The sequence below is a fragment of the Eurypyga helias genome, unplaced genomic scaffold (genome assembly GCF_000690775.1).
Source record: "Eurypyga helias isolate BGI_N326 unplaced genomic scaffold, ASM69077v1 scaffold771, whole genome shotgun sequence".
Lineage (NCBI taxonomy): Eukaryota > Metazoa > Chordata > Aves > Eurypygiformes > Eurypygidae > Eurypyga > Eurypyga helias.
In genome coordinates this window covers 16,485-44,033 of record NW_010228698.1, presented here as the reverse complement: position 1 = coordinate 44,033, position 27,549 = coordinate 16,485, and the positions used below count along the sequence as shown (strand labels likewise).

The 27,549-nt window shown below is 41.8% G+C and overlaps 1 protein-coding gene across 1 annotated transcript in view; it reads left to right on the top strand.

The window, feature by feature from the left end:
• The window catches only part of COL4A2 (collagen, type IV, alpha 2), a gene marked incomplete at both ends in the record, with an annotated part of 49,398 nt that overhangs the window by 6,033 nt on the left and 15,816 nt on the right, over window positions 1–27,549 (top strand). Inside the window, 21 exons of the mRNA XM_010159939.1 lie at window positions 1,097–1,132; window positions 1,798–1,839; window positions 2,455–2,529; window positions 3,751–3,795; window positions 4,973–5,035; window positions 5,765–5,809; window positions 8,184–8,237; window positions 8,507–8,573; window positions 9,962–10,063; window positions 10,463–10,618; window positions 11,668–11,760; window positions 12,062–12,228; window positions 15,071–15,143; window positions 15,231–15,337; window positions 15,752–15,953; window positions 16,699–16,758; window positions 17,581–17,643; window positions 21,124–21,231; window positions 23,088–23,309; window positions 25,515–25,676; window positions 26,257–26,427. Of these exons, the coding sequence (XP_010158241.1) occupies window positions 1,097–1,132; window positions 1,798–1,839; window positions 2,455–2,529; window positions 3,751–3,795; window positions 4,973–5,035; window positions 5,765–5,809; window positions 8,184–8,237; window positions 8,507–8,573; window positions 9,962–10,063; window positions 10,463–10,618; window positions 11,668–11,760; window positions 12,062–12,228; window positions 15,071–15,143; window positions 15,231–15,337; window positions 15,752–15,953; window positions 16,699–16,758; window positions 17,581–17,643; window positions 21,124–21,231; window positions 23,088–23,309; window positions 25,515–25,676; window positions 26,257–26,427 (2,113 nt within the window). The remainder of the gene's footprint in view (window positions 1–1,096; window positions 1,133–1,797; window positions 1,840–2,454; window positions 2,530–3,750; window positions 3,796–4,972; window positions 5,036–5,764; window positions 5,810–8,183; window positions 8,238–8,506; window positions 8,574–9,961; window positions 10,064–10,462; window positions 10,619–11,667; window positions 11,761–12,061; window positions 12,229–15,070; window positions 15,144–15,230; window positions 15,338–15,751; window positions 15,954–16,698; window positions 16,759–17,580; window positions 17,644–21,123; window positions 21,232–23,087; window positions 23,310–25,514; window positions 25,677–26,256; window positions 26,428–27,549) is intronic.

Below are 27,549 nucleotides of genomic sequence, written 5' to 3'. Positions count from 1 at the left end.
GCTCTTCCAGCGTAGATGGATCCCCACCGTCTCCAGCTCTTAACAAAATATATCCAACTATATTTATCATTTCTAAAGAAGTGGCTCATCTGTGAGAGGGACCTGGGAGCATTTCCTGGTCTGAGTTTGCATCATTCCTCTTCCCTAAGTCCTAGATCTCACACGAAGGCAAGCCTGGCTCCCCTAAGTCCCTGCAGGGCCTCCAGGCAGATCAGACAACGGCTCACAGACTACCTGACTAACCAAAATTATTCAAAAGTAATTTTTTCAGAAGTCAACTGTTTATGCACACAAAGATACATAGCAAGGCAGAGATGCATAGCAAGTTCAGGTCCTGCCTGAACGTTAGTATCTTTCCCTTGCATGTTGGGTTTGGTTTTGCCTAACCCAGTGACATCCCCTTCAGGGCTTAGTAGGTGGATTGTTCAATCTGCAGCTCATTCTCTTTTCTATGCCTCTTATTCACCATCTTCCTCTCGGAACAGCTCACGCTTCTTACTCGCCTCACCTTTCCCACATTTGACAGTTTTTAATGTGTCGAGCCCTTTGGAGACTGTTGGCTGAAGCAAGGCAGGTTGTCTCTTTGATGGCTTTCCTATTGCTCTTCTTGGAAGACTGGCTGTGTTTTTTTTCCTGTTGTCGTTCATTTCCCCCCATCCTCCTTTGATTTCATTCTGTGCTATACCAAATAGTGGATGTGAGATGCATGTGATGGTTCAACTCCCTTAACAGACCAATGCAGGACTAAGATACCAGGCCAGTGAAGCATTTAAAGACACTCTTTAGATAGTAGCTTAAAATGTTACTGAGTCAGGATCCAAAAGCACAGCTTTGTATTGCTTGAAATAAAAATGGCATTTCATTAGGTGTAAGCTGGGAGACTGTTATCCTGTTAGGAAATACTACAATGTGACTCCAGAGGGTATTTTTCAGAACAGTAGACACGGCTAACACAGTGAGGATAGCACGCTAAATGCTGAGGAATACACTGCCTTCTAAATACATACCTGTGTTTCACATGTAAAGTAACTGACCTCCTTCGTGCATTGATTAGAAAGCAACAACTAACTTGCTCTCCCCTGTTGTCTTTCCCCAGGGACCCCCGGGGCCCCCAGGACCACCAGGACCACAAGTAAGTCTTTGTGTCGGAGTTGTTTGTGTTGATTTTGCGTCGCTGAGGTTTATCCAAGGCCCACTTGAAGGCAGTAAAATAAAGAACCACAGGCTGTACCAAAGGCTGTGTAGCACAAGACCTTCTGTATTGCCTGCATACCACGAGAACTAAATCGTACACTGGGATCCCCTACCCTGAAATGATTAAACTGGGTCTAGAGCCAAATTTAATTTGCTACTGTAGTCACAGTAGCTTCCCATGAACAGAGAATCCTTGCAGTCATTACAATATCCAATTATATCTCAGCGGAAAAAATATATGAATTCATTGTTCCAACCCACTGAAGTATTTTTACTTAACACTCTGTGCTGTTAAAAAACTTGCAAAAGAAATGGTTGATCTTTTCGCGACATTACTTGGTGAATGACTCAAAGTCTGTTGTAAGAATCACTGGTAGCATGAGATTTTAATTAGTTATCTTTCCAAATGTTTAGGTCTATAAAAAATACTTATAAATCTATTAAAATACTTTGAGTTAAACCTAGACTATTATTTGATTTCAGTTCTTCATTGGTGTCCTACAGACTTGAAAGCGTAAAAGGCCTTTAAGCATGTTTAAATTTGAATTTTAAATCAGAAAACTGAGTCGTACACTTAGCAAATCTTGACCTATTGTTTTGCAGGGCAACAGGGGCCTTGGCTTCTATGGAGAAAAAGGTGAACAGGTAAAGGAAAACTAATGAATTTATATCACTACTAAAGGACAGGTTGATGTGATTTGCTGTTTATAAAGGAACACATTTTAAATACTCCCTTAATTTGCAATCGTATTACATAATGTCCCTGCCCCTGGCAGGGGGGTTGGAACTAGATGATCTTTAAGGTCCCTTCCAACCCAAACCATTCTATGGTTCTATGATTCAATGATTCTATGATAATTATAAGAGGGAAAAACAAGCATAGCTTTGACAGTAATGATAATCTCCATAAGGAATGTCATAGCTGAACTAACTTTTACATGTCTAGGTCTACTGTACCCTTATTTATACCAACACAAATCAGAGGTAACACTTCAGAAATTTATAGAGCCAGTCCACTTTATATCAAGCAATAATCTTTACTGTCAGTCTAGAAACATACAGGGCAAAAGCAAGTATTGCTGTATGTTAATCCCAGCACAACAGAAATTTGTCGTGCCATCGATTTATTCAGAGGTTTAGAACCATACTCCTAGCAGGTGCAAATCCTTTTCTTGCAGTTCCTTAGACCCTGTGCTGATCAACAGCTTGACACAAGGTATTACAACTGTTAGTGAATGTACCCTTATGCTTTTCCTGCAGGGCCCCCCCGGTCCTCCAGGTCCACCTGGGCTTCCTACAAGAGAACTGATGGGTGTCCCCTCTGACAAACACAAGGTAACTACAGGGTATTTTGCCAAAATACACAAGGAACTAAGACCTCTGCAGTACCAAAACTAAAATATTGCACAAATGTGCTTTTACATGTAGTACTTTAAGACTTCAGTATGTCAGAAGAGAAATCTGCTACTTTCCCATAGCTTGGATTATGAAGTATTTATTGAAACGGTGGTGGCTAAAGTCATTCAGAAAGCACTTCTCACAGACTAGAGCTGCCTTAGGCAAACTTGTTCTTTTTGTGTCAGTATGCAGCTACTGGCCATCACTCACATCTTCTCGTTTTACAAGCAGAAATACCTGCTGAGAAATCATTCCATTTCTTCCTTTTCAGAATAATGAGAGAAATTTTCTTCCTGTAAAAGAAGCCTATCTTTAGGGAAGCTATTTGAATTACCGTGTTTGTTTATATTGTTTATTTTATGGTGCAGATATTTGTATGCTTACAATTAAGGCTTGTTCATACATATTGGAGAAATCCTCAACAGCAAGATGCAGTTCATTCTCATCCATTTCTTCTTGCTGGGTGCAGAAGTACTTGTACCCTGTACGCATATATTCTGTATCAGACACCATCCTCCAGACCAGTAGTTTTTCATCCCAAATTTGAAGTTAGAAAATTCACGTGGCTCATGCAATTTCTGCAGTAAGATATGTAAATCGGTATGATACTGAAAGATCTAAAAATGCCTTTGACAGTCTGCAGTCTGCATTAAGTAACATACACGTTGGGATTTCCATGACTAAGCAGAGATGTCTGCATAGCAGTGACTTATTTGGAGAGCTTTTATATTCAATGGAGATATCGTCAATATAGTGAGTAGACTTTAGGCTGTGATTTGTTTCATTTTAAGAGAAACTCTTACTTTTGATCAGATGATTTACAGATAATCAGTAGGTAAAAATGGGAGAATGTGCATTTATTTATAGGCATTACTCAGGCGCTCACCACCCGGAAATCTCATGAACAAGCCTGGAAACAACCCGAGTTGGTCATATTCCCAGCAACCTTCTAAAAAATCTTCAAATAATTTTTTAAAAAGCAACTTTAAAAGCTTCTTATGAAAATGTGCATTTCATATGACAAGTGTATGAATAAAGAATCGCACAAGAGTGATGTTTTTTCTCTTGAAAAGCATTTGTCACTTTGGGTTGTAAAAAAGTTATTCACCTGTAAATAGGAATACCTAACATATCTGAATACTTTTTCTTTATTGTTAGGGTGAAAGAGGAGAACCTGGACAAAAAGGGGAAGCTGGACTTCCAGTAAGTCAAGTGGGGAAGAACAAAGATAGATAATAATATTGGAGTTAATACTGGTGCATGCTTCATTGAAATGATACAGTACAGGTATGGAGCAATATAAGCAGAGACACCAGTTCTGATGCTTTAGAAAAACGGAACAACATGACAAGTAACAACTCCACAGTGTATTCAGTCATTCTCTTACTGGTTTACTAAGTAAGATTTTCCCTCACACACTTTTTTAATTTTAGCTTTGATTTCTTTACTGCTGCTGCTCTGTGTTTAAAAATTCTATTAAATTTCATTAAATAAGTGTATATGGAAATTTTGTCAATCCTTTTCAGTCTGCTTTCTAGCACATACAGATTTGTGGTCTCATTGACCATTAAGTCTGTTGAGTAAATGGACAGTAGTCCCATGTGTTTGTTTATCATTTAGAGCTGTCAACCAGGCTTGACTGGATGTGGTTTCGTTAACTCACAGGCAACCTCTAAACTGTCTAAATAGTTTGCCATTGAGTGGTTCCTTTTTGCTTTCCGGAGTGGTTTAAAATACAGTCTTTACCCATTAGGGATGCTTCACTGAGCATTTTGCAGAGCTTTATTTTCTCAGATGGTCTGGTCAGCTTCTCCACATTATGGGAGAAGGTCGCAGTGTGAGCCCTGATGCCCTACATGTGCAGTTGCTAGCCAGTTCTTCAGCTGTTGGTTAGATTTGACACATGTAGATTTCTGTTGACTACATTAGGAAAACCGTACATTTATGCTGATGTAGCAAAAGGAAATGTGTTTCTCCCTTTGTTTTTTGGTTTTTTCTTATAGTAGGATGGATAGCAGCATGCCTGTGTTTGCCAACTAGCTCTCTGAAGCTACAGTTTGGGCTGAGTTGCTTAATTGGTTGTATAGCTGAATAATTACTTTGGCTCTTCTTCAGAGCTGCAGCCAGAGAAGAAATAAAGAAGGAGGAGACGACAGGAGGTAAACCCTGTCCTCTCCCTAATGGCCTGCTCCGGCTATTGTATTGAAGCAAGCATATTACACTTAATTTTAAGGACAACAGCTCTTTCACATGCAGCTATTATTAGATCCTCCCTGTGTTACAGTGATGTTTTCTTCCTGTTTAGCTTCCATAAAACAGTGTTACCATTTTTTTGCACATAATGAAGAAATATGTTGAACTGGCTTGTAATGTTTCCTAGGGTGTCCTTCTCCGTACTCCTGAAAAAGGTGAAGAAGGGGTAGTGGGCTTCCCAGGACAAAGGGTAAGTCAGTCACAAAAGGTAAAATTCACCCAGCTGAAAGTGACAATCCAAGCTGAGAGTTTGCCTTCAGGAACAAAAGATTAACAGACATTAGAAATTACAGTTCTTCAGTCCACCAGGCGTTGACCAGCTCTGAACTGCCTGATACAGGAAAGCGAAAAGGCCATTTTGAAATGGCAGTGGGAGGAGGGCCCCATGGGACTCACAGGTACCATCACTGGAAGCCTTGGGCATCTTTTACCTAAAGCTGTTAATTACACTAACCACAGCCACTGTCCTGGTCCTTGGCACAGGCTGTGTTTCACTGTTCCCACCTTAGCATGAGTTTGGCTCCAGTTACTTGAGACCCCAGGAAAAAGTCTAATTTAAGTACTACTACCTTGTAACATCTATGGATGCTTTTTGGGGGACAGTATTTCTGAAGTGCTTAAACAGAGTGAGAACAATACTCAATATACATTTTAAAAAATCAGCCATCTTAAAAATCTTCATGTGCAATTTATTATGTATTACCTAAGAGAGAAAAATCAAATACCTAAAAAAATCAGGTTTCAAACCTGTTCTGTTTGTGCCATACATGAATCTCATTGAAAAAGTATCTGAACTCTGACTATTAGTGTCAGAGTTTCAAGCTGTCAGATTTATTTTATCTAAGAAATAATAATGTTTCTTAACCATTAGGATGTTAGGATGTCACTTTATTTTGCTTATTTTATTGTGCCTTCATAGGGACTGCCTGGCATCAATGGTTTTCCGGGATTCAGTGGAGAAAGAGTGAGTATTTCATACAAGGCTGTTGTTTCTGACACATATGTAGACAATCTGTTTGAAAATTAAACTGGAGAGGACAAATTTCTGCCTGTAATTACACCAGCTGTACTCTAACAAGCATCATCTGGAATCATCCATCATTGTAATTTTGGATCAGTTATTTTTCTTATCAGTGAGAAAAAAAAGTAGCCCTATAATTAAAGTCTGTTTTGCTTAAAACATGGGCATGGTTTAAGAGCACTGCAGGAAGGTGTCATTTCCATGGCTCCCTTTACTGCGACCATGATTTCTGTAATTTTCTTCCTATGTGCAGAGACTTAGTTTTTTGAATAGCTTCCTGCAGATGTGGTTGAGATGTATGGTTGTCTTGAACATTACAAAAGAAGAAGAGGAGAATGAAACTGATAAATATACCAGTTAAATCTCTGTCCCCATGGAAACACACCCAAATATTTAAAATAGCATTCTGTCAGACAACAAAGAGCTCATACTTTCTGGTTGGTCTCAGAAAAGGCTTCTTTAGTCAGTGTTAGAAATCACTTCCATGAAATGTTCAAATAGCCGTGGGATGCATGACTTTTCCATGCTTCTCCATCCTTTGTTGTTTAAGGATTTGTCCTGTCACCAAGGCATAACAATAATAACGTGAAAAATACAGGACACAAAATTGCGTGAAATACGAAAATACCATTTGCACAGCTATTTGGTGGTCTGATCACAAAACCTGGTGGTGTGGAAGGGAACGTGCTGTCAGCAAGATGTATGTGGAGAGGCTGATGCAAAACCCATTAAAGCCCACTGGTTTGACCTTAACACAGATTCATGCCCCAGTCAGTCAGAAATGGTCAGTGGCTTCCCCTTACTGAGGGTAAACCTTGGCAACAATTTTAGTGGAAGGTGCATTGGTTTGGATGGAGTATCATTGTGTCGTGTGTGTGAGAGGGGACAGCCTGCTCAATGTGCTGTTCACGACCCCCTTTTTGTTGATTTTGGAGTGATTTTATTCTTAAGAAAGAAGGAAGGATGCTTAAGTCCTGCCTGCGCACAGATGAAGTTGCAGTTCATGAGGAAGCTGCTGACTTCACTTTTAGACCACCAGCTCCACCTAGTGCAAAGAGATTTTACACCTGATACTCAAGAGGCTCCTTTCCTGATGGTGTGGTGTATGGCAGGGACTGTGAAGCGTGCGGTCCAGTTTGTGGCATCTTGCTAAGAGCTGTGGTTTTTGTAGTGCTTCAGAACTCCCTAAGTGACTTACAGAGCTGGTTATTGACATTCAAGTTCTTTCTAGGACTTGTACCCACTGTGAAACTCGGGAGATGCTGAATTTTTAAAAAGCTGGCTAATCTAACTAGTGTGAATTATACAAATTATACAAATCTACTAGTTTCAGCAAAACTGTTCATTGGTATCAGTTGATGATCTGGCCACTTTTTTCTACTAAAAGATCACCTTTTTAACACTAGTCTTTTCCCAGAATACATATGAACATTTTCTATAAAGAACAAAAGTTGTCCAAGAGCTGAGTGAAGCACACAGAAGAGATCATCCCTTCTGTATCAGCACCGCTGAAACCTGCACTTTGCTCTGTGCACCCCCAGTAGCTGAAGTACACCCTCATGGGACAGGTTGTACTATAAACACGTTTACCACGTGTTTTAATCCATGTGCTTTGGATTTCAAACCTTTTAAGAGAATGAACTCGACAGGACCTTAAATAACATTTGCTGGGGTAGGGATGGAAAATTTTCTGTGGGATACGGTATGCCCGGGGGTGAGAGAGATGGATCAAGTTGCCTTCAGAGCTTGTCCTAAGTTCTCCTCATTCAGCTGGGCAACCCCTCTTTGACCGAACCGGCTTCAGCTGCCTGGAGAACAGCAAAAAGGACCTGTGCACTTCAGTGCTATTTCACTGCTCGCTGTGTGCGTTCCAGTGAAAGTATGTCCACTCATAAGCGCCCAGGCTCGTTTAGTCTTCTTGCAGCAGGTTGGTGTGTTCTGGCTGCCTGGCACACGTGTCTCAGGGTCAACTGGTACAGCAGGGATCATCTTTCTTCTCCCTCATCCTGCAGCCTCCAAGGGAACGGTGTGAGTGTGGGTGCTCCTTCCATCTGCACCACTGCCGGGTGACAGAGCTTACGCCACAGCAGGTCGCTCTGGCCTTTGACAGGAGTTAGGCTCAGTCCAAGAGATGGAACATCAAAACATGAGGAAACTTCATGGTATTACCTGAATTGTTACACCCCAGGTAGCAAAACTGGTCAGCTCTGCTGCGGAGTTTTCACACTAACATCAGAGGAAGCCAGCTGTTAGAGAACAAATAATATTATTCTCTCTCTGATAAAGGAAAAATCAATCATTTTTATGTGTATTACAGGGTTTTCCAGGATTTGATGGTCCACCGGGTGGCTATGGTCCTCAGGGAAGCAAGGTACTCCTTTACTTGCATTTGCTAGAAGCAATAAACCAGATGTCATTTCTCTTTCTTTTTCTTTCCCATCCTGTAACAACAGTTGTGTTTGTCGGCATTGTGGAACCAGTTAAGTGGTTTGTTAACTTAAAATCTCTGAGATTTCTTAAAAGTCACATCAGTGCTTTTGAAAGTTTGTTTCTTTGTGTTTCATGGGTTTACCTTTCCATTTTAAAAGAAATTCTCTAGAATAATGTGCTTAGATGTGATACTTCCACTTCTGTTAACAGGGGGAGGCAGGCGAGATCGGTCCTCCAGGACCAGTTTCCTATTTTCCCTCCCGCATCCCAAGGAAAGGTGCGTCTTTTTTGCTTAGACTGCTTATCTTAGCTGCATTTTACTACCTTCTACACAGATCAAAAGTATGAAATGCTGATAATTTGCTTAAAAAACTGCGGTTTGCTAAACTTCCAGAAAGTGTGATTGCCTTCTGAGGGAGTGCCCTAATCACCTTTTTGCAGGCAGGTGGCTTCTTTGTCTCTCCTGCTGTTTTTTTTTGAAGCTGAATTGCAATACAAAAGGCATCTATGCATTCCTGTGTCCATAGAGAAGAAACAGCAAAAAAGCATGTGACTGTTGTCTAGTGAAAGGACGAATGGGAGAGTTAGCCTTCTGTATCCTGTTTCAGAGACTCTGGATAGAGTGCAGCAGTGGCAGCACAGCAGAGAACATTCTTATAGTCTAATATTTAGAAAGAAAAAAAAAATAAGCCTTGAGGAATAGAAGAGGATTTTTTTCCCACTTTTAAATTGACGAATTTCCTTTGTGATCTTTTCAGTTGGCTTGTAGCACCTAGTCATCTCTCCTGTAGACCTGCGATGGCTCTGGCTGGGCAGACTAGAAACATATAGAAGGTGATACCGGTTTGCCAAGGCAAAACTATTCCAGGGAAGGTGCCAGCAAACAGCAAGGATGATCACATGCCATTGCCCCAGCCTGTGTCCTCATACCATTGAGTTTACTAGTCTGGTTGAAAGTCAGAGAGTATAGCAAGGAATGGTTCCCTTCCTCCCAGAGAAAGGGGACAAGAGGCCCAAAACATTGGTCATATCACCCAAAAACCCTGCCAGGCTTTTAGGAGCAGAAAAGACTCTGTGGAGAAAGGAGGAAGCAGGCAGGGGGCTGAACACACACACCATATGTTCTCCAGTATCATTGATCTCTGGCAAAAGGCCGATACTTTCTGCAGGCCGTAGCTGGGCCCACGCAATTCTTCTGGTACTGGGGAGCAGAGGAAAGCTCACGTATCTGTACATCTGTTGTAATGGCAACTTCTTAGAGGGAACAGGAGGTGCTCTCCTCAAAGAGCTAGTCTCCTGTGCTTCCCAGAAGCAATGCAGCTCTAGCAAAGTATTAGTAAGAGGTGAGAGGTATTCTCCTCTTCCTGCGCTTGGTGGTTCCACACCACTTCTGTCACAGGCCGTGCTTAGGTCCCAGGTATTCGAGCTTTATGGAAATCTTTCAGATACATTTCTTTATTCAGACCAAGGCAGCATGAGGTAGCAGGGTTATATATTTCTGAAGCTGCTTTTAATAAATTATTTTAAATTCTAATGTACTGAAGCCCTTGAAGTTACTAATTTTGTACTTGAATTGAGCAATCTGCAGTGTGTCACAATTTGGCATTTATGGGTCACAAACAGCATCACTGTAACATGTTTTTTGGAACCGGGCATGTCTTTTAGGTGCAAGAGGAGAACCAGGCTTTCCAGGTGTTTCTGGGCTACAGGGAGACCCAGGAGAGGAGGGAGAGCGTGGCCTGCCTGGTCTTCCTGGATTCTCTGATGGTAATATCCCAGCAAATACATGTTCCAACAGCTTAACTTTATAGCAAGTTTTAACTGTTACAGGGTTAGGGTGGGGGAAATACATGTGCGGACTGTAAAATATGCAGTGCAGAGTGGTAGATAACTAACTGGGGGGGCATTTTGCGTTGCTGCTTCAGCCCCAGTGGGGCTCTGGGAAAACACCTGAAGTGGAGATGATGACAGGGCCTTGCTTCAGTAACAGCTCTTTATTTGCTCAAGTGAAAAATGCCATTAACCGTTTTTGCTATGTGCTAAATATCTCCATTTTTCTTTGCATGCTAGATGCTGTGGTGTGAATTTTCCTTTCTGCTACATTACAGGTCTTTAAGCAGCCTTGTTAAGAATTTGTTCTAAAATTCTTCCCTGGTTCTGTTTCAGCGGATGGGGATAAGCCGGGCTTACCTGGAGAAATGGGTCCAAAGGGTGAAAAAGGTGAAGTGGGATCTCCCGCTTACCAGACAGGCCCGCCTGGGTTCCCGGGTAAGCACGGTGCACCAGGACTCCGTGGTCCACCTGGTCCCACTGGATCCCCTGGTAAGTGCACAAAGAAAGGTGATGAGAACACACAGGAACAATCTTGGCTTATTTTACAGATAGCTGTTGGCAAGGCAAAGTGAGAAAGTAGATTTGAGGGAATGAAATTAAATGAGTGGCAGGGAGGACATTTAGGGGAGAAATATTGTATGCTCATAACTGAGGGAAAGGTTGGCATATTTTTTAGACATTCCTGGCAACATTTGAAAGAAAAGAAGGTCTGTTTTGGACTGAGGGAGGGCTATGAGGATCAAGATGTTTAGGGAGCTGGAGCATATGACACATGGGTGTCAAGGTATGTCTGGGAGAGCTGGATTTCTTCCTTAGCATAAAGAAGAGAAAGCTAAGAGGAATCTTACTGCTGTCTTCCCCAACCTCTTGGGAGGTCATAGGGAAAATGGAACCAGATGCTTCCCTAAGGAGCACAACAACAGGGCAAGAAGCAATGGTCACAAGCTGCAATGAGAGAAGTTGTGCTTAGATTACTTTTTCGCCATGAGGGTGGTCAGACAGGTTGCCCAGAGAAGTTGTGAACTCTCCATCTTCAGAAATACTCAGAACTCAGCTGGACAAGTCCCTGAGAAACTTGCTGTAACCTTGAGGTTGGCCCTTCTTTGAGCAGAGGGTTGGACCAGGTGGCTCCCAGTTCTGACTGAGGTCATGCTGTGCCTCCGCAAAATGCGCCACAGTGCAGTGCAAGAGCAGGAGCAGGGAAAAGGATGTACAGGAGGTGATCCAGAGCAGGCAATCTGTGCAGCATAGGTTGGGCTGAGAGAGAGGAGCAAAGGAATTCAGGGTGAGAGAGAGCAAAGAATGGCCAGGATCATCTGCCACAGCAGATGGAAGTTACTGAGAACAGGTGTGGGAAGTTGTGAGAAGAGGGAGAGGGCAGGGGTAGGTAACAACAGGCTGGGTTAGGCAGTAAATGACATTGGGGAAAATAGAAAAGGGTAGATGCAGAGCAGCTTAAAGGAATAGGGAAGAAAGAGGAGAAAGAAAGGTAAATCTACAGTAGAATAATTTGTATTTTTATTTAATTAAACTTCTAGGTTCTCTTTTTGGATTAAAAGGATATGAGGGTGCACCAGGTAGATTTGGCCTGCAAGGTTTCCCTGGGCCAAGAGGACAAAAAGGACCTAAAGGTAGGTTATAACAGATAACTTGATAGGTGATGTGCTGTAACACATTGTGTAAAGTTCCTGTGGTAGTCAGCCTGAGTTTAATAAACTGTGATGTGCTTGGGGACTGATGAATTTGATTTGGGGCTAGCACAACAAGGATCATTGAGTTAGTTTCTTGCAAGAAAAAATAAAAAGAAGTACTTCTCTCAGGCATTTGAGAAACTATTCAAGTATTTTCAAGTCTGTATATAAAATTGATACAGCTGGACATCTATTTGTTGTGACAGAGTGTACTGTCCTCTCTTTCCAACCCTTTCCTTAGGCGAAGAAGGGGATTGCAGTAAATGCCTTTTGGGTGACGAAGTCAGAAGGGGCTCTACTGGTGCCCCTGGCCCTCCTGGCTTTCCGGGAACCCCTGGCCAGCCTGGGAGGAAAGGAGAACCTGGTGATCAAGGACCACATGGTATTCCTGGCTACCCTGGAACAAAAGTGAGATACTTGTTTCTTTATTGCAGTGTTTTATATACCTACTAGAAAAACAAAAAAAAAGCTAAGCTATTCTCCATGGAAAAACAATTAACAATATGACTTATTTCTTTCTTTGCCACTTAAATAGCTTTCAGATTGCTGTCTACAAAATACTGAAAGCCAGAAATTGCTAGGATGGAGGTGAGAATAGGATGTTTTGGGAAGAGCGATACTTCCACATAATCCAATGTCCGCTTTTCATTTTGACAAAGCTGTTTTAACAGAACCCTTTCAAGAAGCTGTGGTACTATGATCTGACCACCTAGAAGGATAACAATTCCAGTAGTTCCTTAAGGTTGTTGCTAATAAGATGCATATGTCAAACTGATGAAATATAAGGTTCTTGTTCACAATATGTTAAGTTTTCCTAAAAAGCACCACTCAATAACCCCGAGAAAAGAGCTTTGTTTATAATTGCCTGCTTGTTATTTACACCTAAACATGCTGTACTATGTGGTATGCCAACTGCATCCTGGTTCCTCACAGTCAGAACTGACTTCATGAAGTCAACATCTCTTGATTTTTAGAATAAAATGTTTGTAAAGCTGAGCCAAAACTGTTCTGACAACTCTGCATTAAAAAAAAAAAAAAAAAAAGAAAAAAAAGAAAATCAAACATAATGTTTCCAGTTTGTGCTTTAGGCTGGATCCAGAAAAACAAACACACAACTAGCTTGTTTGGGTTTTTTTAGAATTAAAACAAAACAAACTTTGACTTGATTGTGGCTGTCAAAAAAAAAAAAAAGGGAGGGGGACAGAAAAAAAATTATATTTTTTTCTGAAAATTCGAGTTACTTTTATGAAACCTTCTACTTCATAGAAATCATGAGAAAAATTGACAAAAATATTTTCTAAAAGTTCAGTGTTGAAACTTTGATTAAAATTTTGTAAGTTCTGTACAGTTTTTGCCTTTGAAATGAAGAATTTCAGTATCTTCATCCCGGAATTTAAGTTACTGTAGAACTGACAGTAGTATAGGCATATACAGTCATAGCATAGCACAGCAAAGCCCTGACTGTATCTCAGCTTTTGGTTTGAAACAAATTCAAAGTCAAAGACTTTAGCTTAAACATTCTTGGTCCATATTCTTTTGTGGAAGTGACTCCATAATTCTTTGAGCGTGTTCAGCAAGTTCCATATATAGTCAATAACTCTACTTAATCTAGATCAGATCTATATCAGTTTAATGAAAACAAAATTCTATCCCAAGCAAAGATGTTTGTTTTGGTTTTTTTTTCCCTGTGGAGGAGAAATTACAAACAGCTGTAAAATGTTTTGAAAATACCTGTGTGCTAAATTGCATTTACGCAACCTGTAACCCTTGAAAACAAATGAAAAAAAAAAATAGCAATGTGAACATCACACTGTTAATGCAGAATTACTGCTGAAGATTTTTGCAGTTATAGTTGGTGAGATAATTCAGGATTATATTATATTAGGTTCTTAATATTTGGGGAGATGGAGGCTGCAAAAAGCAAAGTCCAAAAGAAGCATCTATACTGTGGTGTATAGGTGTGGCTTCACTGACCATTAAAATGCAGTTTGCAAATATGGCCTGGGCAAAGCAGGATCCTTATACTCCAATGTGATCTCCCCCTTTAGCCTTACAGAAGTATGAACCTGTATTTTTGAGGTGACCTGCAGCTGAGATACGGTTTCCACACATGCTTTTCACCCAAGAAAATCTGGGAGAACATCAGTAAAAGGCAGAGATGCAAAAGACACCCTTTTAAATAATGTATGGCACAGGAGTGTTTCAAAAAAAAAAAAGTGCATCAGGTACATCCCTTTCATTCAGTGTTTGTCCTGGAATTCAGTAAGAAGAGGCCAGGTAAAGCCTAACATGTGTAGCTTATACTTTAGTGAGTGTGAATATAATTAATCAGAACTAAAGCTGACTGGAATAAAACAGTCAATGGTAAATGAATCTGTAACCTCTTGGCCTTGGTGCCTGCTGTGGGTTTGGTCCCGTCAGCAAAAGGCTCTTGGCCAGAAGCTGGCAGTACCGCTTTTGGATGGGCCGTTCAGGAGGAGGATTTGGCATCATGCCAGTGGAATGCCAGAGAATGGTCTTTAGTTTCACCAGTTTGTTTTCGCAAGTGCAGAAATTCCCCTCCTCGAAGATTTCCAGAGCCTGATGAGGCAAGGCCCTGCACAGCCTGCTCTACCTCCCAGTGCTGGGTTGCACCAGGGCCCTCCAGCTCTCCCTTCAAACCAAAACCTTTCCCACAGGTCTGTGGTTTGGGACAGGTCACTTAATCCCTCTGTGCCCAAGTTCTTATCTCTGGTAAATGAAGATGGTGCTGCTTTTCATCCCCACAACAGTGTGGAGAATCACGATCCGCTGCCAGCTATGAGGCTGACCTCTTTTGTATTGGTCGGCAGGAGGAATTGCAAGTCAATGTAACCCTGAGTTTTGTTTCCATGGTGCTGAAGAGTTGATTACAGCATTTTCTGTAGTGGCTAACACTGAGTAATGTACCATGTTTTCTCCCGTGCAGTTCTGCAGCTGTAGTAGTCTGCAGGACTCTAGCTCATGGAAAGCCCTGTCTCTCCCAGTGCCGTCCTCGTGCAGAAGGTCCCCTACCATGCCACACAGACCTTGGTCCTCATTAGAGCATGTTAATAAAGATTCCGGCACAAAAATGGGATTTCTGAAGAGGAAATCATTCACAGAAAGTAGCAGGAAAGCAGTAAAATCTAAGGAGACTTTTTTTTTTTTAAGTAGGGCAGTGGAAATGCAAATCGATACTGAAGTGGTTCTGTTTTGTTTTTTCTTTTTTTTCCAATGTATGTAACACCAGGGATTTTCCGGTCAAGATGGATTTCCTGGTCCAAAAGGAGAAAAGGGAGATTCTTTACACGTAACTACTAAAGGTAGAGTAAAAATTCATAGCGTGTGTCTTTTGCTGTTACTTATACCTTTCATGAGAGATTGGTTTCACAAGGAAAGGTCTCCTTTAGGCACCAAAGGAATCCGAGGAGATCCTGGGCTGCCTGGTATCAGAGGTGAAGATGGTTTCCCAGGCAGAGATGGATTTGATGGTTTACCAGGACAGCCTGGCCTTCCGGTAAGTAGCACATATGGCTAAATCATTTCCACCACACTTAATTACTAATGCATTTAATTTTGAGGGGTTATGATCACCAGGCTATTTTTCTCTCATGGATAATCATGCACAGCTAGACTGACTTTGCTGTTTATTGATATATCAAACTTCAGGTTTACTCTCAGGGTTTTTAGAACAATCTTTCACTTTTATTTACGTTTTATTTAAACTACTAAGTGGTAGTATATAACCCACTTAGGCCAGCTTGTTATTACTGGTTAGTTTGTGGTAATTAATGGTTTATGAGTGACTCCTAGTATTGTCTAAGATTAGAGATTTGTGTGACTGAACTTCAACAGCTTTGTTACAATTGTGTTAAAGAAAACCAAAGCTTATTACAGGTCAGGAGCAACCACCTCTGTTCACTTCCCGCAGGGTGATGGTATCAGAGGTTTCCCCGGTGATCCTGGTTATCCAGGTGAATTAGGCCTCAAGGGCTTTCCAGGAGAAGCAGGCCTGCCAGGTGAAGGATTTCCTGGTCCAAAAGGGTACCGGGGTCCTCCAGGTGACCATGGACAAGGTGGAAACCCAGGACCTCCAGGTCTGCCTGGTTTGCCAGGAGAGCCTGGCCAGATAGGTAAGAGATATCACTCTGTCTTACATCAAAGCCATGGGAGATTGTTCCTGAATTGTGTGCAGCATCTGTACAGCACACTGTTGAAAAGGTAGCATTTGGTGGGGGGTTGTGTGGGTAAAAAGGGATTGTTTCTAGTAGTTGTCTAGAAATATTAAAGAAGGAAATATTTCAGAAGTCCTGGTAGTTTCACATCAGGTATTAGAGAAGCATGAAGGAGTGTGCTAGTGCCAGCAAGTGATATGTTTCAAGCAGTTGGAAGCCACTGGAATATTCACAGGTTTTCTCTGGTTTTCCCTGTGCAACATACTCTTTCAATTGACCAGGGAGAGTCATGTATCCATCCTTTAAAGCTCTTCATGGTATATCTACAGCTTTCCAAGTCCCTTCAGCCTAAGAATGCCAGTGCTACGTTCACAACAGCTCAGGCTCAGAGTTTTATTGCTCAACTTCGAGAAGCCTGGCAGAATGTTCAAGCCAGAGCAGACACCTGCCAACCCTACACAGTGCATGGAACACGTAGCTTCCTTACTCTGACAGGGTTAGGTTTCAGGCCTGGAGCTAATTAATAATATATGGACAGAGACTTCCAGTATGTTATAGCAAATAGTTTGTGTTTTATGTGTGCATAACACATAAGAGAAAACATGGTCTGATGTTGTAATAGAGATTTTGGTTAGAATTGTGAACATTTTGCAAGTTTTCTCTTTTCAATAACAACTGCCTTTTCCCTGTTCTTTGCTTATAGACTGTGGGCAGGTCACTGAAGATTTTTCTAGAGGAGATGGAACTGAGCCAATATGGTCAGGTACTATACATACAAATGGCTTGAACATACTTTAATACTTAGTCTTATGCTCCTCTTAGGGCTTGATACTTACTTTCTGATGACTGCTCTGGATGCTCTTCATTGTAAACTGTTTGAACTTCAGGTCACAAAAAACCATGCATATACTGTTCTAAAGAGTACTTAAAAAGTAAATACTCTAAATTAATCACATTGAGCATATTCTAAAACTATTGCAGTTTTAGCTCTGCAATTCAGAAATTCTTTATTTCCTTGCTCCTGAGTGTTTATTGTGACAAAATAATGATTACCATGCAATCTATAGCAACAGTCCCAGAAATTAGGTGCCCAAGAAAACTTAAGCAACTTTTTTTTAAGAACTTTGAGTGAAGATTTTCAGTGCAATTTGACATATAAAGGGAAAAAAAACCCCAAAACAAACCCAAACCTTATTTTTTACCATAACTGACTTAATTGCTTCAGGGGTATAAATTGCCCACAGGGAGGACAGTGTGTCTCTCTCACCCTGAAAAATCCAGTCATCCATGAGGCTGGACTACCCTTTCCCATGTTGGTCTAACTGGAACAGCCACCATAGCCCCTGTAAAATAGGCAGAAAAGCAGCTTTTGTGGAGGAGCTCTGCTCGAGTGTTCTCCTGAAAATGCCAACCATGAGCCATTTTTTTCTTTTTAATAAAGAATTTTAAACTTTTTTAAAACTACAGGGGTTTGCCTGTTCATTTTATTCAGCTGCTTTAATGATGCTGCCCCAACTGCAGGCAGAGAGCTGATGAGAGGCAGCACATGAGCACATACGGTGCAAGTAACCCTCTTTCTTTGCAGGCGCAGGCTGTGTGAGGCCACAGAAGGGATCCCAAGGCAAGCCAGGGCTGCCAGGAGCCACAGGTAACATTTTGCATTCACCTTGATTTCCCGCATACACCTGTGTTTTGAGGGAGATATTGCCAAACCTATTGAAGTTGGGTCTTAGCAGGCAGCGAGTTTTAGAGATGACAGTGGCGGGAAGCGTTAATTTGATGCCATCAGCATGCAGCCTAGGTGGGTGCACCATTCCGAGCTAATTCTGCCTTTGCTAATGGGTGTCAGCCATGAACCACAAGATAAAGGACAGCCCATTTGCTGTTCTCCATATGTATGTGAGCTTGTACAGAGAGTCTATAAGGTTATTGGTAGAGAGTCGTGTCAGAGTGTGTGAGAGCTGACTGGACACCTCGCAAAGAAAATCTTGTCCCCTGAGGGCAGGGTGATAAAAGGTTGTAATGGAGGACTTCTTACTATTCCTCCTCGTGCACTGTACAGCAAGCATGAGCCTGAGCTCTCTAACGTGCCTTGCTGTAATGGGCCAGGTTGGCTGACGCAATGAAACGTGCTGTCTGTGGCCCTGCACGCGTTGCTTGCTGGGCTGGTCCACCCTAGCCCAGAGTGACCATCTGGTGGTCCTGGGCCTTCCCAGCACCCGGGGTTCCTCACCTCTTTCCAAAGGGAAAAGGAGGTGGGGACAGGGTCTGAAGGACTGTGTGAGATGGGAATTGAGAGAAATACAGACAGGGTGTGCCAAGTGGTCATAATGACAGACCTTGAAGAGGGAACCTCTGACCAGCACTTTTAGTTCCTATAAGCTTATTTACTCCTAGCCTAAGCAATAAAGCTGTTTTTCAGTAAATCCTCTTATCACCAACTGATAAAGGTACTGTTAAAAAAACCAAAAAAAATCTATAACTGTGTCCTTCAGGATTTGGGAAATGTAATATTCTTGATGCACCTATTCCTGTGACCACTTTAGCCAAGGTCAGAGATCTGAACTATAAATTTTAAGGTCAAGCTTTTTTTTTTTCCCCCCCCCTTCCTTCACCTCCAGCACAAGGTTTATAATGGCATGCGTGGATTGATGGATTAATTTATCTCAGACTAATAGATCTTAAAAGGGTATATTTTATCTCTGTTGAAAGGTGATGTGTCTCTCTGACGTGTTTCCTTAGTCCTAATGCTTTAGTCTGTCATTAAAGATTGTTTTCTTTGTAATTGTTTTTCATGAGTATCGTGACTTGTTTATTCTTTCATTCATATGAGCTGGAAGGTCTTTCTTTCAGCAAATACAGTCAGATTTAACTCCTAGCCTCAAGACTGCTGCAACACAAGTGACACTTCTTGTGGTTTATATTTTGTATTCTTGGTTAGCTCTCTAACAGATCTTTCTCTGTCTTTGTCAGCATATATGTTCTAGTAATTTGCATCCCTTCACTCCAAAAGCTGGAAAAGACCCTGTGCTGAGCCCAGTTCATAGCTGTCTTTCAACCTGAGGCAGTTCTGGTGCTGGAAACACAGGAGGAACAGGACACATTTTACAACTATTCACAGCTTTTTTGTTGCCATAGCTCTGTCAGCCTAGTTTCCTGGAGCATCATTCCTACCCACTGTCTCCAGATTGACATAAAAGCACCAACACTTCCTTTAGGCTGTTTTCATTGTCTGCCTAGAGTGTTGTGGTTTTGTCCACAAGATTTCTGCCAGGATGGAGCTCTGCTGTAGACAACCAAGTCTCTCGGTGTCCTAGGTGCTGATGGCACCCACTGTATCGAGCAAGGAGTCATCTTTATAGTCTCGCACCCTCACATCCCTGCACTCCTCTGAAATTCCTGGCAACATACACAGCCCACCCTAAGTGACATCCTGGTGTTTAGTAGTCTCAAGACCTACGTCATCACTGTTAAATAAAATGTTTAAGTTGTTTTCTGTTTCAAAAGTACAATGAAATCTCTTGCAAACTGAACCAAAACCTTTTTCTTACCTCTGCTTGGCGCAACATGTTGACACCAGTTAATGTCGCATAATGAGCTACTGAAATGTGTGGGTAAGCAGTGGTTGCATTCTCCATCTGCCACCTCCTTTCTCTAGCACGGCTTTTTAATTAGTGCAATACTGAACAGAATGAATGAAAGTCAGTTATTACAGATGGGAAACAAGACCGAGATGCTGTTTGGGTAAGAGGCACGTTAGAATTTTTCATTGAGACCTGAAAGCCTATGATTTGAATTTTTGATTGCTTTCTGATAAGTTACTGTTCATATATGGGAGAGAACAATAGTCCTGTACTGCACTGGGAAAATGCTATTCACACTGAATTGGCTGTTTATGTGCACTTTATTTGTGGTCTTTTTAAGAATTTCCTTCTCCCTTTCACAAAGAGCAGCAAAAACTCATGGTTGAATAATGGAAATGAAGAAAACTGAAGTGGAAAAGAGTATCAACATTCAAGTGATATTTTCCTTGGTTTGTCATAGTTAGAGGTGGAGAGAAACTTGCTTTCAGTGTAATAAATAAATGAGTTGTAATTCATGGCGATGCTAAGCAACAACACTTAAAATGTTGAAGTATGTTGTTGACCTTCAAGCCTGAGCTGGGGACTTGGGTTTGAGGAGCTGGGGAGGGTAGGGAAACAAAGCATTCCACAAGAATTATCTTTAAAGAACTTCAACAAAAAAATCTTTGTCTTGGAATACAGTGAATTAATGAGACATATGTAAAACAAACAAACAAACCTATTGCATGGGAAGGAAAAAAAACACCATAAATAATGTAATTTTATAAACTCAGTAAAAGAATCCTACAAAATGCCTGCAGGTTTTGAGATGTTAAGAAGCAGTAATATTTGCCTGTACCCAAAGGTCAAATACTACATCACAAGGAAGCGAGGTCTCGTTTTACCTGTCGGGAGATAACTCGCTGCGAACACGACATCAGTGCTGGAGGAACGCTTTTTCAGGGCACAGCCCTTCCTTTACTGTTGAAGCTATAGACCTGTAATGTTACAAATATAGTAAGTAGGGTAGTTAATTTGTATTCAGTTTCTCAGATTATTAGATCTAACCTTTAGCCTTACATTTCTGTTTTGTGGTTATCTAGAGCGATCTGCTCTTTTCCTGTGGTCAGGGAAGGGAGAACTTTGTTCCTTCTGCAGCATCTTATCTGTGCCCATTTCTGTTGAGCATTCTTCTTTGACACCGTCTTCTGACCTTGAGCTAAAAGCCTGAATTTACAAAATATTAAAATGTATAAAGTATTAAAAGTCCCCAAAGGTCTGTGAGACTGAATATTTTCACCCCAGCAGTCGCCGTATCATTAAAATCAGGTTAATCTGTATTCATAAGAGCACTTAGCCTAGAGGTTTGGTCAGTGTCTTGGGGTCTTAAGTACTGCTAAAGAGCTATAATATAATGACATTAAATTAAGTTAAATAAATAAATTCATCTTTGCATCTGGAAACACATCGTGAGGTCATTTACCGCTACCTTTTCTCACATGATATGCACATTTCTGTTTTGTTTGTTCAGATCACACTATCTTACTTTCTTTTACATAATTTAGGTGCAAAAGGGACAAGAGGATTCCCAGGTGATCCAGGTCCAGTGGGATACCCAGGGCTAAACGGTACACGAGGTGATCCAGGTCGGGAGGGATTCCCAGGACCTCCAGGTATCTTGCAATAATTAGTCATTTTTTATAAACTTTTGACCTCTTTTGCTACAGTCACTGAAACACAAAAACTGTATTCCAGATACATTTTCATTTATTCTCCCTTCCATGTTGAAACAATAAACTGTTAAACAAAACTGCTGCTTTTCGGAGCCAAAAGGATTTCCTGCAGCTCCTGTAATGATGAAAAGTAGCGTAGACGCCAGACGTTTAAAATCTGCTTCATGGTGCAAAATTATAAATGCCATGGTAAAAATTCATGAAGTTTGCATAGAAATGAAGAAATTCAGTAACATGGTATTTCAGGTTCCAAATGGAATATACTCAGAATGATGATGCAGAATAAAATGAAATACCATTATTAGTATTTCTATTTAACTCTTTCCAGCATTAGTATAAATTATACTGGACTTGTCAAAGGCAGAGTACTAGCTACTTACCTAGCCTATAGGTGAGTTTCCAAACAGTGTTTGCAAGTGTCCAGTGCCTGTCATATTTTTTGCTGGTCTGTAATAGGTACAGATTGAATCCCGGTGCTTCTGTATCTCTCCATAGTTTCCAAGACACATCGTTAATTGAATGTGTAGTTGATCTCTTCATAGGTAGTAAGTCAGATGAGCCTAAAATAGCGCCACTGCACACACATGTAAGCTGCAGTGAGCATATTCATGGGTCATCAGTCAGTCCAGCAAGAGTTACTGCCAGAAACTGCCACTTCCCTGGGGTTGATCAGGTTAATTTGGTCAGAGAAATGGGCACCGAGTTTTTTCTGTAGCACAGTTCAGAGGCTATTAATGCAACTTAATTTAGGAGCTCTTCAGCAATTCTCTCCATCTATCTGTTTTCAAAATCCTCACAGATACTGAAGTGCTGCAAACCTTCCCAAATCCAGTACCCAGGTGCTGCTTTGCCCTAAAGGCAGCACACAACCTGGAAGTATTCTCTAGGCTCATCTACAGTACCTGTAGTAGAAAAAGGAGAGTTGACACACGTCTTGGTCAACAGGCAAGGGATGCATCATAAAATATGGCTCTGTGCAGCATAGGGCAGGACCGTGAACCTGTATTTCCCGTGCAAAGCTCTGCAGAGTGTTCTAAGTGCTAGATTAGGGCTCCCAGGCCACAGGGTACTCAGCACTCTGACCCATTTCCTGCAGTCTTCCATACCGTCTTTCACCAGTGCTTGGGCTTAACTTCCAGTCCAGGTCCAGTTTCCCAGTCCACAAGAAGGCTTTCACCTGTCATTTGTAGCAATGGGGGCCTGTGCCCTCCCAGTCATTCATCTGCAGGGTGGAGGGCAGGAATGGCGGTGCTCCTTCATCAAGAGTGGGAGGCAGTTGGTGTTGGCCCCCTGAGATGAGTGGGGAACAGCAATGACCCATCTGGGCAACTCCCCCAGGTCTTCCCAGTTTACCCCATATGGGTTAACTCCTCGTTTATTTTTTTTCAAATTCGGCTCCCTGAAATGCCTCACCCCTGCTGTGCATCAAACCAGGTTTTTGTGTACAGGAGCTGGGTTTTTGCTCTTACAGAATGTTTATAAAACGTTGTGATAGCTCTGTCAAGACAGTTGCAGAGAAGTAACTGTGCTTAGAACTACGGATCTTTTACCACCCAGGCACGAGGTGTCCTGAGGGGTCACCTGCAAGTTCTGCCAATTTCCACATTTGGTCAAATGTTCTTATAAGCACTACGTGGTTTAACAACATGTATATAAGCACTTTGATTCTACACATTTCTGCTGAGAACTAGGGGAAATTACAATAATATAAAAGGTGTTATGTTGGTGTAGCTAGGATTTGAACTCCCAACATTTGTAGTGAAATCTGTGATGCCTAATCCCTGTTTTATTTATAGGTTTCACTGGACCCAGGGGAGACAGAGGCCCAAATGGTCTACCTGGACTGCAGGGACACCCAGGCCTTACAGGAAAACCTGGTGCTGCAGGAGTGACAGGACTGAAGGGTTTTCCTGGTGACGTTTTAGGAGCAGCAGCAGGCTCCCGAGGTGATATCGGGCTCCCCGGCTTCCCAGGGTTGAAAGGGACACCAGGAGATCAAGGAGTACCAGGAATTAGAGGTAACAGCTACTTCAAATAAAGGAATATTTGGGTAAGGGTGTAATATAAATATAGCCAAATGATAGCGGTGTGAGAGTAGTAGGAGACAGTGTTAGAATGCGTGTGAGGTACTGGCGACCCCAGCATCAAATCCCAGTGCCTGACTATTTCCCATCCCTTCCCCATCTACCTCGTTACCAATATGCCTGGCTTCTCCAAACTCTATCTGGAGATTCAGTGCTTATGATTAGCATTCCTTCACGTTGCACTACATGAAATCAGCTACAATAGGATACCAGAAATCAGATTTTGCTCATCTTTGTGTTCAGGTGTACTGTTCATTTTTCCCACTGTAGTTAAGGGACTGTTGATGCAGTGGTTATCCTGACTTTTCACTTACATGCTGACATTGTTTCCCACAGCAGATGATGTTTGGATAATACATGGCTTTGCAGAATAGCGTGTTGCATTAGTGCAGAATTTGTACATTTTAACTAAGAGGCTATAGTGTTTAGTAAATGTTAATTAGCCATTCTACCTGATCAGTCTTTGGGCACTCAGGAAAAAGAAAAAAGGTAAAATCATATACTTGAACACCCTAAAGTTATTAATATTTGATTATTTCCAAGAGCTTAAAAATACCCATGCTGAACTCCCTGTAGAAAACAGAGAAAGCCATAATTTCTCTACAAAATTTGACTTTGTCACTCTCTGAATTCTGTGTAGGACATTCATTAGCAAATGTGGGAATTAAGCATCTGCTGCTACAGAGTTTCAGTAGCATTTGGACACAGTTAAATTTAGGACTGCTGATTACCCCCTTTCCATGTTGCGGAAATGAGAAAGGAGTATTAATTGGGTGACTAGCTCAAAGCAAGGAGGTATATCACAGGAACCTGTTTTGGAGACTCTTCTTGTGATTTTCAATACAAATGAAAAGAAGAAAAGAAAAGCATCATCTTAAGTGAGTTACTTGAAGTGAGGAGAGCTGGTTTCACCTTCATTTGAGTCCCAGAGTGAAAGAAAGGGATGAAGGCAGCTCTGTGGCACTTGGCAAGTTTGAGAAAAGGCAGAAAACATCACTGATGCCTCTGAAAAAGGGTAAGAAATTCAAGGTCAAACATGGATTGAAAAGGGGAAAAAATTGTGTGACTTTTTATCTTCTTTCTGAGCATTTCTGTAGAACTAAGTTTTCAACAATAATAAAAAATAAGTACAGTGAAAAGAAAAAGCATTACTAGTTTGTCTGTTCTTGATTTATTTTACAGTTCTGACCGAATGGCTCCAGAAAAATCATGTGAATTTTTCTGAGAGTCGGGGTTTTTTTTTTTAGTTTTATATGAAGTGGCTAGTTATGCGTTTCTGTCATCTATGCCACTTAAACTACCAGCCCCTCAGAACAGAGAACTAAAGCCTGTATTCTGTTGTTGAGAGAACTCACCTATGTGACCTCAGTTATAAGGTCTATGTAACTATCATACAACTATGCTCAAGCTAATGGACCTACGCTGACCTAAAACCTGAACAAAGAGAAGTAGACTTGGCCTGCATTTTAAGTGGCATGTACTTTTGAGGTCTTGCACGCTACTGCTTCTCCAATCTAAATGCAAAGCAGGCATTACTTTTTAAATCTTGACATCCCATTTGCGCTTACATTGTAGAGATGTACGGTTTCACCCAGTGCACTAAGTCGTGTAGCATCAGGGCCTCTTTGCTTAGGAATTTCTGTGAATCTTACCACAGTGCTTTGCAGTGACCTTACTTGAAAATTTCTGAACAACAACACAAAGCCAGAACCTGCCGTGTACCTTAAATGTTCCCATTCCTGCCTATCACATTTTAGAAGAAGATACAGAGCACTATTTCAGTGGTTCAGTCAGCTGCTTGATGCAATTCTTAGAAAGATGTATGTGATAAAAAGACAGATCAGGAATTACAAAATTATTGGGGTTAAAGGTGGAAGAGACCTGCTCCATCTATATGGTGCCAAATCTTCCATTCATTTGAAAGAGGCAGTCAACCTTTCCGATGCAAATCTGGAGATCAAATACTGTTAATATCAATTATTTTAAAACTAATGAGCAGTCTTTTAATTTGATTTTCCTGTTCTTAGTGAATTTTCAGAGGAAAAACCCACCCTGAAAGACTAATGCGTTCATGGAAGTGGTATGTAATAATCAGGTCTCTAGATATTCATGCTCTAATTCATGATTATGGTATTTTAGGAGCGGATGGTACCCCAGGTTTGCCAGGACCCAAAGGAGATCCAGGGCTACAAGGTCTCCCTGGTTTGATGGGATTGCCGGGAACACCAGGAACACGTGGATTCCCAGGGCCACCAGGAAACCCTGGGCCAGATGGCGGGCCTGGCTCTCAAGGACCTGTTGGTGAGGAAGTCTGGCTGTCCTGTGTCACTGCTCCTGTCAGTTCTTTGTTGCAGGGCAACTGTTTCCACGATGGAAAGTTGAGCGTGGGGTTGTGGCACATGCCGTGCTTTAATTCCCAGCCAGGGAAACAGCAGTAATAGCACAGACACTGCGACTGCAAACTGTGCTGGTATCCCAGGTGGGAATTAGGGGCGATAATGTTCCTTGCTGGCAGAGCTGCTGCTTTTCCTTCTGTAGCCACCTGCTGGGCTAGGTCAGAGCTTGCTAGTGGCAGACTGGGAAGAGGGAGCTACCAAATGGGAGCAGTCTTATGGAAAAGGGGCTTCATTCTGAAAGAGGAGGGGAAAGGTCCTATTGGGAGTGGGTATAGAACCAAGCTGGTAGTGAGACTGGTTTGCACTGCTTAACTGCTTTGTCTTCATAATGATTTCTGCAGTTCTTTGCTAAAAAAAACCCAATTTTCCCCCCTCAACATGAAGCTGGTAGGGTAGCGGTTTCCTTCCTCTTGAGCTACCTTGTATGAAATCATCCTGTACGTCCAAACGTTTTTAATCTCCCTTCTCTCATGTTCACACGGCAGGTCCACCTGGTGCTAGGGGAGAAGATGGCGAGCAAGGCTTTCCTGGTCCCGTGGGCCTGAAAGGTCTGTCTGGTGACAAAGGTGAAGTGGGTTACCCGGGATTACAAGGCGTACCTGGCATGACTGGTCCCCCTGGCATAAGCGGAATGGCTGGCTTTCCAGGAGATAAAGGTGAGCTCTGGACTGCTGTTTTGAAAGAAGTCATGTTGCTTAAAGCTGTTCTGTGCTGAGATGAACAAGACACGTTCTCTGCTGGGCTACCTCTGTTTAAAATGGAAGAATTAGGATCACAGGCCTAATATTCCAAAATCACTGTCTGTTTTCCCCTGTGTTGTGCTTAACAGAACTCCAGCTTGTGATGTGCAGCCCTATTTAGAAGGGCAATGACTGGTTTATTTCTCCTTTTTAAAAAGATACAGTATTTACTATTTTCTCTCCCCAAAAGTCTTTCCCTTCCTCTGTCCCATTGGCTCTCAGTGGAATGAAAGAAGTGTTTCCCCAAACCTTGGCTTTAAAGGTTTTTAAAGCTGGCAGTTGTATACTGAGCAATGCCAGACACAAGACCTCAATGTTGACTTTTACAAGGATACTAATCTAACATATAGAGAAGGCGAGATTCTTGCTTGCCAGCCATGAAAACGCTACATACAGTGCAAGTCTTCTACATCACATAGGGGGTTTCAACAGGATTCAACTCCATGTGCAGCCAAGTTAAACGCAAAATGAGTGTGCCTGCCTAAAAATGTATATTGCAATTCCAACTGGTGAAATTGCAATTTCACCAGTTGGAAAGATAGGACTTTTCTTCCATAGGACAGCTCTGGAGTACTGACCAGCTGTCATTTGAGATGAATGAAGAGCTGTTTGTTAGCATGACCCATGTAAAACAGCATCCTCTTGTTTAGGAAAGAGGAGTATCGGGATTTTTGGTGAGAAAGGGGCAGCCAGTCCTAGACCCATGTATACACATAGAAGAACAGGCTGACTAAAAACCTTGCCTGCAACTAGGTACCTTTCTCTGGCTTATCCGTAGGAGAGGGGTTGAACTGATCTTTCAGAAGACAACACTTCAGTTCTGGTCATCTCCACAGCATCTCCTCTTGGCTAGTTGAGGCAGCCCAGTGCATCTCTGCTCTTCTTTACCACTCAGAGAGCTTGGGTGCCTGATCTAGAGCTGCAGATTACTGTGGGCATCAAGGCACCCAAAAATAGGTACTGCTGCGCTGAAGTTTTTATACTGTTTTTGTCATAATGTTACTGGTTCACATTTACTTCATTTTCAGAAATCTGCAG